A 13880-nucleotide genomic window follows, 5' to 3' on the forward strand; every position below is an offset into this window, starting at 1 on the left:
GTCGTTGTCTTCTACACAGAACGGAGCAGACACTGCTGCAGCATATCAGTAAGAAGGAAAAAAATAAATAAATAAATAAGGCAGCATTAACCTTATTCCTTGAGCTGTGGTCACAGCACAAATCCTGCAGTATCAGATAAGTGATGGAAAGTAGAACAGCAGCATTCTGTTGAGGTTTGAACTACAGCACAAAGCCTTTTTTTTTTAAACAGCTTGGACAGTGAAGGAAATAGGACTCCTTAGTGTACGCAGGCGTAGAACTATACGGTTAGCATTCCTGCAGCAGTAAGGGAAGCTGCAACGTCATGGAGGCCTTTAGATGAAAAAAGAAAAACGAGGAGGGAGCCAAACACTGCAGGGATCCACATTTCCTCATACAGGTATTACTATGCCTGTTCAATGAATCATTTATCATTTTTACATTTTTGAACATAAAGAAATAACAAACAGCTTTACCACCATACAGTGAACTTGTATTACAGCCACAGTACTGTATATTGGGCTGTAAAAGGTATTAAGCAGTGCTCCACTTTACATTACAATGATTCAAGGATTATTCTATGGACATTGTATACTTTTTCTGACCACACATTTATAAACCATAACAATACTGTAACTTAAAGACATTGCCAGAAAGACTTCAAATTGCTGATCCAATCTAATTTGGAGACCGATTCAATTAACTGAGCGTTTCCAATGCATTTATCCACCTATAAAATGGTAAACAGAGCCTGCTGGTACTTCCAAATTTTATTATGAGCAAAATATGCTTTCTGTATGGTGACAAACAGAAGCTTCAACAACACAATCTTTGGATCACAACCCAAAGCTACAGTAATTGAATCTTTCACTACCTGAAGAATAATGCTGGGTAGTACACATATACAATTGTCTGGCTGTTCTTTCGACCTCAGATGGACAGCCACTAGATTATATAGGCATGTACACTGTGCGCTCATGTGGTACAATCGATTACTCTGCCTCGGTCAGTAGAATCTTATGTGCAGTTTAATATTCATCTGACTGAATGGGACCATATCAGAACAAAAGTGCAGTGTGTACACACTTTCGATCGATATGCTGGCCGTTCTTCCAATAATTAAAATTCTGTAGTTCGGTACATGCATAAATCGGCTGTAGTTTGGGGCTGTTCAATCATGAGTAGGGCTTATCAAATGAAAACTAGATTGTATAGGTGTATACAGAACTTAAGGCTTTAAATAAATATATAAGTAACAGCATAGCTATCCAGAACAGTATAGCTTCCAGGCATTTGTAGTCTTTGTAGACATTGCTTTTAAGAGCTCCAGGGATTCTTCAAGATTACAAGAAAGTGGGCAGGTACCCATAGGCACCTGCCCACTAGGCATGTGAGGCAGGTGCCTATGGGTGACCCATGCTGTACAAGAGACACCCTCTCAGACATTTTATTTATTCTTTAATTTTTATTTTTTTTAAATCCTTAGGATTTCAGCAGTATGTTGCTCCAGCAGGTCAGCTAAACTAGGACACGACTCAATCCTTTACCATGGACATCAATAAGTCAGGAGCGCCAATACCACCCAACCACAGTGCACTGTGGGTGATCAGGAGGTTGGCTGGTACATTGGCCATTCTATCTGCCCTGCTGTGGAGACTGCAGCTGTGCCAGATGAAGGAGAATAGATGCTGCATGCTTGCAAGTGGCATCTATTCAGTGCAAAAAAACATTTGAATGGGCAGAGTGCTGGGTTCACACCCAGTGTGATGTAGGGCAACCGGAGACACATCGCTGTGTGCTGAGCTTTCTAACATCACTCAGCAAATCTCTACATGTTTAGGCCCCTTTAGGGAGCATTTCTCTTCATAAACTAATGGCATCAGTACACAATGTAGTCAAAAACACAAACAGGCAACATTCAACCGTTAGCTTAATTCAGAGATCTCCTAAAACCACTACAAAGCAATTTCTGAAGACCTGCGCCAGTGCATATATGCACTTAAACTGTGGTCTCACAGTGATCGTAGTTTAAGTAGTAACAAAGGGAGGTGACAACTGTGATGCAGTGTTTTGTGGGAGGGGTACTGACCACCACTTGGGGGGAGGGCCGTGGTGGCAGGAGTAGCCGCAGCAGGTCTGAAACAACTAGGCTGCACTGTCAGGAGGCCGCCAGTGATGTGCAAGCGCTTTGTTGTGCAGCGCAGAACATAGAGCAAAATTTTGAGGGCAGATCAACAGGTGGGACCCAGCACGTGGGGCGCCCCCTGGCAGCCTAGTGCCAGCAGTTGTAGTTTAGCAAATCCTTGTTAAACTCTGAATAAGGTCCTATCACCATATCACTACAATACCTCACTGTATTTTAGCTATCAAATAATAAAAATGTAAAAATCCCACACAAATATATGAACATGTACTACCACTAGTCATAGTTAAGGCATCCAGCAATTCATAGTACTTCTGTAAATTGTGTGCTCTTATTATGTGGAAAAGTAAATATGCTTAGTGCCTTTTGTGTATGCTGAATATATTTCCTTTCCTTGAAATGTACATTGTATTGGTATGCACAATAACATGATCCTTTAGTAATGATGTATGCAATTAAAGTGTGAAACAGATGTAAAAAAATGTATGCACATGCTAATAAACTAGGTACAGTACACACTATTCAATTACTGGCCTATTGCCCAATAATTGGATAGTGTGTATGCAGGAGTGTTTAACGTCGATAAATGGCTGCAAACTCTCCTGCAACACTCAGATTGAGGAAATGAGATCGCATGGGTACAAACAGGTTATATGGTTCCCACTGTCCCGATCCCATTCTAGAGTTAAATGCAATATACACACTGAGCAAGAAAGTGCTTTTTGTGTAAAGGTGAGCACTTTCATCCTTGGGATTGACGCATCAATCCTGTAGTGTGCACCTAGCTTCAGTCTGAAGGAATGTATTGAAATTGCCATTCATAATTAAGACCAGCGTTGGGTCTGCAGCACAATATAGGAGCCACACTATGTTCCAGTGGGCGAGGTTTGCCCATGTTTGGCAGTTAGTGTGAAGCTCCTATTTAAATTTTAGTCTGTGCGGTTGCCCCACCTCTGCCACTGATTAAGACTGTTGTGATGCGGCAATGCAGTGAAAACATTGCTAGTGTTAAGGTGCCCATACACTAGTAAGATTTATCTTCAGATCTGGCTGGTTGGAACAAAAACATGGTTATGGATGAGTGACAGTTTGTCAGGTTTCCACCAGCATTTCCAAGCAAATCTGAAGATAAATCTGCTTGTGTATGGCCACCTTTAGTGCTATGGGTTGACATTTTGAATCTGTCTACTGTGAGGCAGTTTCAAATCATTAACAAGTTGGAGTCCTGCAGGTCAACATACAATAGTAATCATTGAAGCACCTTGCACTTTATCAGTAAGGAGGGCCTATTGTAATTTAAGAGCACAAAGTTACACGTGATTTAACATTACAAGAATTTCGCCATTCAGAATTAAAATAGGCCAGTGGTTCCCAAACTTTCTTGACCAGGGCACTCTAGCATGTCAGCATTTGTGCAAGGCACCCCTAGTCAAAATGTTTCTTATGTCACCCTCAGGTTCAGTTATGTGGTTGGGAACATAGCGGTGTTCTAATTGTCCATACATTTTATGATTGGCAGCCACCAGCACAGGTTTTGCCATCACTTTAAGCATAAATAATTGTTTTGGTCATGGACCCCCCAACCAGAGGCACCCTTACACACATCCCAAGGAACCCAAGGGTGCCCAAGCAAAGAGCTTGGGAACCACTGAAATAGGCCCTCCTTACCGATTAGGTTCAGGGTGCCAGAATGAAACCGTACTTACTGGGCCAAATGTATGAAGCCTAAACAAGTGATGAAGTATAGAGTGATGGAGGACCAATCAGCCCCTAACTGCCATGTTACAAGCTGTGTTTTAGAAATGACAGTTATGAGCCACTTCACAACCTGTTATGGCTTTATATGGCTGTATCCTGTTTTAAGTAACAGGTTTATGGCAGATCCAATGCACATGAAAATTTGGCATTATTACGGCAGATTCATGTACACTTAAGGGCAGGCTATGGGAAGCCATCAACTAAGCTCTGAACATATGAGAAAAGGATATGGAGCCTCTGACCTTATGCTTCGAGCTATTAAAATACAAGCCTTACAACAAATTTGGAGCTAACTGACGTCAACCCTTAGATTCCGGAAGAAGGGCTCAGAGCTATGGGTTAGCACACATTTGTGGTGGCCACGATAATGACAGAAAATCCTCTACTTTACCACAGAATTCTGCTCGAGGCTCAGGAAGGGGTAAAGTGCATCCTGTGGGTTGCTGCAGGCTGCAGTTGAATTGACCTGAGGTTAAATGAAGCCAGCCCTATGAGTATTACAATACGTATGCGTTTTATTCAGCAGGAAGATTATATTAGATGAGCAATGAGCTTTAAATTTGAGTCTGCTACTACCAAATGAATATACATCACACAAATATAATTAGCTAGCTGTATCACATCTATTTAGTAATGCATAGCAAGTGCAAACGGTAGTATGGTTTTTTTCCCCTTGGATGGCAGCAACATTCACATCATATTTAGGAGCAACTATATTGTGAATAAAAATACAAATCACTGTACTCCACAATCCAGGCAATAGTCAACCTGGGAACAAGGTTCAGGGCTCCTGATGTTGAACAAATTGGCCAGGTGATAGGGTGGTGGGAACAGAAGGGTTTATCTTTCATCCATCAACTGTAGCTGAAAACCCCCCTGCTGTGATTTTTTTTTTACAGTTTAAAAAAAAAAAAAATGTTGTACTTGCTGTTCTGCAGGGCCGGATGTTTGATGGCGCAAGAGAGCACATCATTGCTCTGAGTGTAACCTGCCCAATCATATGCACCTTTTTTTATTTTGAGGTAGGCTAAATGTATAGTTTGCGGTAGGCATTTTTTTTTCCTGAAAACTACATTAGGTTTAATATAATATAAAATTGTTTTTTTGTTTTTTTTTTTGGGGGGGGGGGGGGGGGGGGTGCTTATTTATTTACTTCAAGTGGTTAAACAGAAAAGAAAAAAAAGTCTCTTTTAAAGTGTTGATAACTTACACTGGTTTATTTACTAAGATGGGTGTTCTATCGAAGATGGGATGTTGCTGTGATCAGCCAATCAGAATCTACTTATTTAGCAACTTCTAGAATATATAGAATCTGATTGGTTGCCCATAGCAACTTCCAATCTTTAAAGAACTTCTATCTTAGCAAATAAACGCAAATAAACCACCCGTAATTCGGTGCCACCATGAATGTTAAACAGTTATTAGGAAGAAGCTGTAAAACATTTTTTTTTTTTTTAAATTGGAATTCATTAACGGAAATAATACAAATAGCACTCACAGGGTCCTTTAACTCTTCATTGTCTTTTGACGTCCGAGGTATTTTCAGAGGGATTTCATCTCCACATTCTGTATCTGAAGCGTTTGGAGACTCTGCCAAGTCAGGGAACTCGTCTCGCTTCTGACCTCTGAACCTAATCTTGTCTAGCCTCCTTAGCATGTTCAGCACGGCACCTTTCTGCTTTACTTTAACATGACTGTTTTTGTCCCTGCAAGGTGGAAAGTAGGAAGACATTTAGCAAACAAAGCTCTAGCATTTCACAGACTTGGCAATACATGCTCAACTCTACACACACCCAAGTGAAACATGTGACGGATTAACATTGTCTGCAACTGTTAAAGTGCCCGCTTCATTAATCCCTAGAACTGTGCAATAAACAGGGGTAAAGAATAGGCAAACTTGGCTTCAAATTATTGACACAACATTCTGATAGTTGGAATGTTTAAAAGGCACACGTAAAAGTTTAAAGGCTTAAATAATTTGATAATTTACAAAAACACATGGGAAACAAGATGGAGGTCTTAAACCACATAAAAAAAAAGCACAATACTTTTATGGTGTCCAGTTTTTGAACCACTGTTCTACTTAATTGCACCATGTTGCTATCTATATGTGTGGCAACAATTCCCAAAGCTAGTGTCTCAGTCTTAGTTTGAAGCTGAATACTCATTAGGCAATTTTCTAAACGATATGCATGATAACTATATTATTTAAGATTTTTGTGCATATCTTTAAGTGTGTAGGAACTACAGGGGGAAATTCAGCATCAGTTTTGATAAAATACTGCAAATGCAGTATTTCACATGCTGGGGTCTGTCCAGCACAGGGTAAGGATGTCCAGCATGAAAAGTCCCATCCTACATTGCAATATAATCCCAATACCATCGCTGTCACAGTAATAGGGGATGGTCCTGGCTGCATAGGTAGGCCACTGCCACCATGTTGCAGATTGCCAGCATCTGTGTGCGACATGCTAAAATAACCTGTATTTGGCTGATTAAGGTAGTTATCGATCCCCTCCATTGTCTGTACATGCAGTCAAATCCTTACCGACTATCTTGTCAAGAACAGAATACACTGGGATCAATGTGTATGCTTATCATTTGTCCAGGAGTTCCAAGTAGCACTAGGGAAACTATGGACGATACAGTATGGTGTGCACCCAGCTTGACAGACAACAAATCTTGAGATGTATGCAGAACAGACAGTATGCTACAGTCATGTGAACTCATAAGCCCCTCAAATAATGGTGGCCACGGAATACCAAACATTGAAGAGATATAACTGTACTTTAGAATATGTTGCCGCTATACAAAATAGTCATAATAGGTTACGCAATCAGATCACTCACAGAACACTACAATCTGTGTGCAATCCTTAGCTCTCCGACTAGTAACATTCCTTCCAGCATTATGCAGCATGTAAATCCATATGAACTTTGGAACACTTAGCAGCGGAAAGCATATTGAGAGATGCCAGAATGTTGCAATGACAAGGATTCCTGGTTTTAAAGACAACCACAAACAGATTATATAGTCCCAAATAAAAGCAAACTAAAACAGTCAGTCAAGTTGCTCCCTCCATTACATGGCGCTAATGACAGTGCTGGGATCTGTCAGCGTGGTTTCTTGCCCTAACAAAGTAGCCATCAGGGAAACACTAATACCCCTTTCACATCGCACTTTTAAAACGGTAAATTGCCGTTTTTTTCCCTTTTTAAAACGTTTAAGCCTGCACTGTGAATGCACCACAGCCGATTTACCGTTTAAAGTTAACTGGCATTTCAAACCGTGTAAAAAGCAGAGTCCTACACGGTTCCTTGCCGTTTTTTGTGCAATGTGAATGTGTACAATGCTATGCATTCACAGTGCAGGCTTAAACGTTTTAAAAAGGGAAAAAAAAACGGCAATTTACCGTTTTAAAAGTGCGATGTGAAAGGGGTATAAACCGGTATTTAAAACGGTAATCTGCGTCAATGTTAAGGCTCTGACCCGTTTTAATTACCGGTTTTTAAAACGTGTCGGCGATGTGAAAGTGGTATAACAATGCTTCTATGAAAGTGAGTAGTCTGCAGATGGTTAACCATTCTTTGAAACATGCTTAACGCACTAACATTTACATTTTGTTCAACACTACCAAAAAGTTTTTAAACATTGAGAAGATCAGCAATATGGGGAAATTGATACGAATACATTTTTGTAGTAATAATAATAAAAAAATAAAAAATAAAAAATAGACTAAAATACTTTACTGCAGAATACATCTATTGCACGCTTTATGTTTAGTCTTTATTGTGCCTTAAATAACATACAATGTATTGTAGTATAAAATTATTGTATACAATGAGGAGAGTGTTGCCAGTCATATATACACAAGCTACTCAACATCAAAGTTGCATGATATTATGGTATGTGATGTGTAATTTTTCACTTTTATTACAACCAGCACTGATGCTCAGACCTAAATTCAATTGGGTGCCGGACGGGGTCCCGACAGTCGGGATCCCGACCGTCATTAACACGACGTTGGGATCCCGACTGTTAAAACGACAGACGGGTTCCCAACGACCACTGTCTATTCTCCCTCGTGGGAGTCCCCGACCCCCATAGAGGGAGAATAGAATAGGTGGTGAGCGTAGCAAGCCATTGTGCCCGCAGTGTGGCGAGCACAGCGAGCCCGCAAGGGGCTTTGTTGTGCCCTCCATGCTGTCTGAGTCTGGCCAGTCGGGACCCCGACTGTTGGAACCCTATACCACACCCATTAAGTTGTGGGAGCTGTTTGGTTAGTATTACCCCTTTTCCACTAGAAGAAATAACCCGGTAATCTCCGCGGGGACGCGCTTCTACCCGGGTTTTTCTGCTAGTGGAAATGCTCCCTGTCAAATAACCCGGTTTGGATTCCCCGGCAATCCTACCCAGGTCATGATCATGGTAGCACCCGGTTAGCACCCGGATTCAAGGGTAGTGGAAACGCTCCCTAACCGGGTTATTTGACTGAGCATGTTAAAATCTTCACTGATTGGTGCTGCTGGGGCACTGGTAAATGATCATCACTCAGAGCCCCGCAGACTGCGCACATAGCATGGAGGATAGCGTTCTGTGCACATGTGCTGCATGTCTGTCCTGCTGACTTTCCCCTGCTGTATCAGAGGCTGCTCCAGCAGCCACCTTCCACTTTGCTGCCAGCACCACAGGCTGCCCTAGCAGACACTGCTATTCATTCCGCAGCACAACATCATTATGGCTGCCAGCAATTGGTCTGATGCTGAAGTGAAGGAGCTGCTACTCATTAGGGCAGAGGAGGAAATCAAGCGCCAGGTGACTGGTACCGTAAAAGACACGATTGTGTACAGAAATATTGCCCAGATGCTGGAGTCTAGGGGGATACACTGCTCTCACCAGCAAGTGCTTAACAATTTAAAAGCACTAAAGAGGCAGTTCACCAAGGTCTCTGACCAGAACAGGAAAAAAAAGCAGTGCCGCACGTGTCGATTGGGTCCATTACGATCTATGCTGCAGGGTATTTGGCAACACAACTCTGACTAATCCTGTGGCACTGTCATCCTCATTGGCCAGCCAGATGGAGAGTAGCCAAGAGCCACCAATGGAGAGTAGCCAGGAGCCACCTGACACACAGTCCACCATGGCAATGTCACCGTGCTGCCCAACTTCTCCGCTCCTGATTTCGGAAGATGGCGATGAAGAGTGCAGTCTACTCGATAGGTCTGTTTTGTCTGACACCGCACAGTCCATGGCGGAGGAGGGGTCCGAAACAACAACAACGGTGCAGGCGACTCAACAAACACCAAAACTGCTTTCAAATAGTAAGTAAAAAAAAACAAAAAACATTTATCCCAGTAATCAATGGTATATGTTGCAGAGTGCCGCAAGTGTGCAGGTGGGATAGGGCCGCAAGCACAGGTCTTGAAACACCTCTGCTATTTTATGTTTATAGTGTTTTTTTGTTTGTCCCACTTGCAGTTTACAAGGTGCCGCCAAAGAAGAAAAAAACAAACCGTTCCGATCAAGCAGCGAGAGCTTTCTCTTCAATAGTAATAGAACAACTGCGGGAAATGGACTCCAACATGCAGGCCAATAAGGATGCTCGTATGGAGAAGTTTTTAGCAAATGAAAGACAGATGCAGCACTCTTTCTTGGATCAATTAAAGGACATGCAGGACAGACAATTGTCCTTCTTGGAACGGATACTTAATCGTGGGTATATGCCACCTCTTCATTATCCACAGTATCCGCCATATGCTTCACAGGCCCCAGCATACCATGAGTATGCATATGGCCAATACAGTAGAGGGCCAACTCCCTCCGCCCCTAGCACTTCCTGTGAGCAACAGTCACACCAAGAGCCTCTACAATATAGAGGCCCCAGTAGCCACGCCCCCAGCACAGCAACTAGCTACCACCCCACCACTGGTGCTAGCTACGCCACCAACACTTCCACTAGCTATGCCTCCAGCACTGCTACCAGTGCCCCACTAAACCCAGAGTATAGTGAGGCAAACACCACTAGCCGTGACAACACGTCTACTACACTGCCAAACCTAGACTCCCCTGAATTTACGGTATATCAGAATTTGTCATAAGAAATACTTTTTTTTTCCTTTGAAATTCATTATTGCAATAAGAATGTTGAATACATTTATTGCATTCAGTCGCCTTGTGGGCACAGTTTGGTTAAACCCTACACCTTGCACTTTTTTCAAATTTTATGGGCACTTGTTTTTTAACATGTTTACGTGCACTTTTTTTCATTTTTATGTATGCCAAAGGCTCAGGTGTACGGCAAACATTTTACCTGAACATGTCTTTTCTTGTAAATAGGTTTTTTGGTAAGGAATAAGGCGCTACATCAGATTCCTTACCAAAAAAACTATTTGCATTGCTTCTATTGGGGCAAAGAAGGAATAGCCCTCATACTGTAACACCAGAAAAAAGCGTCCAGGACTCTGTTACCCTTTTTTTGCATGTCTTTTCTTGTGTTGTGTGAAGAAACTTTTGAAAGTTCCAAAGATTTAATATTTGGCAGTAAAATAAAAAAAAAAGTTATTTTAAAAGAAATGTGTGGTAATATTTGCCAGTAAAATAAAAAAAAAGTTATTTTAAAATAAATGAGTGTGGTCTCTTCTTCTAATATGGTCATATTTTTAATGGTGGCCCTTTTGGTGTAATGGTGGCCCTATTTTGTGACCTCCCATGGTAAAGCCCTTTAAAAAGGCTTTTTCCTTATGTAATCTATAGGGGAAAAAAGGCCTTACCCAGGTTAAGTGTAAAAGGGGATGATCAGGCAATTTACCGGGTAGCACTGTAGTAGAAATGCATGTCCAACCCGGGTTCGAACCGGGTACAATTTACCGGGTCCGACCCAGGTTGCTAGTGGAAAAGGGGTATAAGTTTATGTGTTGCCAGATAGCGAGCTCCGGGAGTGAGTGATGTCATAGGTGGGCAGACACTTCTGGTATCTGTGGCGCCGACCGATTTGCAGGAGCATTTGTTTGTTTGTTATTGCTGCGTTCTGACTGCATCTTTCAATGAGTGCCACTGAATTGGACACTGGAGTTATTTCATCTAAGATATGCGAGTGCCATTCATACTAATATATATATATATATATATATATATATATATATATATATATATATATATATATATATATATATATATATATATATATATATATATATATATATATATCTCAATGATTACAAAGCTTATTAGTTACTCACCAGATGCAAAATTACATCTAAAAGTACTGTGAATCCATTCTCAATAGAAATCCAGCTTCTTTCTTTTATAGTCTGATAATAAGCTTTACAGATGACTCATTTACACACAAGATATAATTGAGTCTTCACATGTTACTAGCACCCATTAAAAACAGGAGTGGTACTATGCTTCAGGCAACAAGAAAAAAAAGGTGTTAATTTATGGGTGGTGCAGCAGCGGCCTTTGAACTTTTTGCTTTAACTCCTCTCCAATTACAGAAATTGCTATTTTCACTTTATGTTATTGTATACTAGATGGCTAGACCATATCTTGCACCCAACACTGATCAGTTGCCACTGGGCAGGAAGAACTGTGAACTGCATGCATCCAGCAAGACGTATTACACAAGACTGCAGCCTCTCCTTTAGCTTTGCAGAACAGAAAGTAAGAGCAGGCCTGACTCTTCTTGAAGAGGCAGAGAGCATTTCTGGATGTTTAGAAACAGTAATGTTAACATTAAAATATGTTCAAAATAGGTTTTACTTTAAGAAGATGGCCAGCAAGGGAGGGAAAAAAATATTCGATTTATAATACTGTACTCTAACAACGCCTTTCCTTAAATCGGAGGTGAATATAGAACACCCTCATATGTTTTACCTCAAAGTGCCATGACTTAAGCTATATAATAAAAGGACCAATGCCCCATACACACAGGGTGACGGGAGCTTTGCGCTGAGCGATCTAAGCACAGAGCGCTCAGCACACAACGCTGAACCAAGGCAATGTGTGCACAGTGATCACTGCCAGTGTTTTTGATAGAACATGGGCAATGACTAGATTTAGAATTAATGCAGTATAAAGCTAATGAGGCGATAGTGACGTGAAAGACCACGAATCGCCGTCGCCCATACACACAGTGATCCATGCTTCCTTGTAAGCGATCTAGTCACATTGTATACCCCCACGTGTATGCCCCATTAGACTGCAGACCTAATTATTGCATATCCGCGAACATATGCGATAATTATGGCAAAGGACAGCTCTTGCGTTTAGAGGTGTCCTTTGTGATTTGGCCGGCGATGTGCAGCAAGTCCCAGCGGCTCCCCCCTCCCTTCCTTACCTGGCCGGGTGCTGCTGCTGTGGGCTCTTTTCCTCCTCCCTGCACCCAGAACAGGATTTACAGTGCAGGGAGGAGGATGTCACTGGTCTGGGCAGCACAGCACCGTGACACAGGTGAGAGGGGGTCGGTGCAATGCAGCAGGGGTCAGAGCGGGGCGCTGTGGGTGGCGTTAAGAAGCCCAAAGCTGGCGACATCACTGCTTTAAAAGAAATCACAGGCTTCTTCCCATGTGGAAGTTGCATGGTATGTCCAATAGGTGAAATTCTAGCCAAACTTAGCAAGTGTATACAGAATTGGGGTGTACACACACACGGAGCAAATTTGTGCTATTTTCTAAGCAATCTGACTAGATTGCTTAGAAAGTAAGCACAGATCTCTCCGTGTGTATGCTCCAAAAGATTAAATATCTCTTGCTAACTAAGTCAGTGCATGCAGTCAAAATCTAGTCAAATTGCTTAGCAAATTACTGCAAATCTCTCTAGGTGTACAGAATGAGAGCTACTGACTGGTTTCTCTTTTTTTTTTTTTTACATCATTAGCGCTAAATAAACCTCTCATCAGTGCCTGATAACATTTAGTCACTTGCTCACTAATTACTTAGTTTCCAGATTTCTACCATGTGTATAATAAGCATACAGCAGATGGTGTGTACACACAGAGGAAATATGGGGCTGCCCCATACATTACATAACAAAAAAAAGCCCTCCCACTGACTAGATATCAGAACAGAAGTCTGCTTTATATACTAGCTGCCTGCAAAGATTGTACATGCCTAGTTGAAAAGTTCCATGCTCTTTATTTGGGACTTAAGTTGGACGGGCGATATAGTTTATGCAATTCTCAAAAGTGCGAAGATCAGGGCCACTCAGCCGGTCGTGCGTCCAAACACACGAATGCCCGAACACCCAAGCCCCCCCCAAGTGGCCCCAAACTTCTCCAAGCAGCCGCCCCAGGGAAGCAAGGACTGCTGCAGAAGGCAGTGGTTGCCCCTTCTGTGGTGAGTATTTCTGGGGCAGGACAAACCTGCCAGGTTTGTCCTACCACCAGAAAACCCACCACACAAGGGGTTAAAAAGGTCCACTTTAGTGAGTCTTTTTATGGAGTTGTATTTAGTGCCGTCGAGGGGGGTACTTTTTACCTGTACGCAGGTCTACTAAGGGGCCCAGGTCCTTTGCCTCCTGAATACCCCCGTAAAGCCCATCTGTGAGCTTAGATTGTACTTTAAGACGATAAGGTAGTGTGTAAAGTGTAAAGACTATTAGTTCGAGAGTTAGCATGGAACATACACACACTCCTTTCAATTATACTTATGTAGAGGAGACGGCTATGCCATTCCCAGCTAAATGAACACCTAGCATGTCCAAGTTTGAGAGGTACCTGAATGAATACATTTTGGGGGTTTCTGTATTTTAAGCTCCACTTCCCACACAAGAGATTTTAACTAAACTCATCTTATTGTAGGATTTGACAGATACCAGTCACCAGATCGACACAATGACAAAGATCTCTGACCTGATCACTGGATTTTAGAAACCGTGGGTAGGATTCTCAGTATCACCATTGTCCGTATTACCATTGGGCCCGATAGCTCCTTTGCACTGTGGAGCAGCATAAATTAAAATGTGGTAACACATTGCCTATAGCTGTATTTAAATCACAGC

At 41.9% G+C, this 13880-nt stretch overlaps 1 protein-coding gene across 4 annotated transcripts in view; it reads right to left on the reverse strand.

Moving 5' to 3' along the window:
• GRAMD4 (GRAM domain containing 4) overlaps positions 1–13880 on the reverse strand; it is a 144738-nt gene that overhangs the window by 99770 nt on the left and 31088 nt on the right. For 3 of the 4 annotated variants that reach the window (XM_083182919.1, XM_083182920.1, XM_083182918.1), the window contains exon 2: positions 5380–5587. In XM_083182919.1, the coding sequence (XP_083039045.1) occupies positions 5380–5538 (159 nt within the window). In that variant the 5' untranslated portion in view covers positions 5539–5587. Of the gene's footprint in view, positions 1–91; positions 266–5379; positions 5588–13880 lie in introns of those variants that run through there. The other variant, XM_083182921.1, reaches the window with a different exon arrangement.

The sequence above is a fragment of the Crinia signifera genome, chromosome 4, assembly GCF_055691185.1.
Source record: "Crinia signifera chromosome 4, ASM5569118v1, whole genome shotgun sequence".
Classification (NCBI taxonomy): Eukaryota; Metazoa; Chordata; class Amphibia; order Anura; family Myobatrachidae; genus Crinia; species Crinia signifera.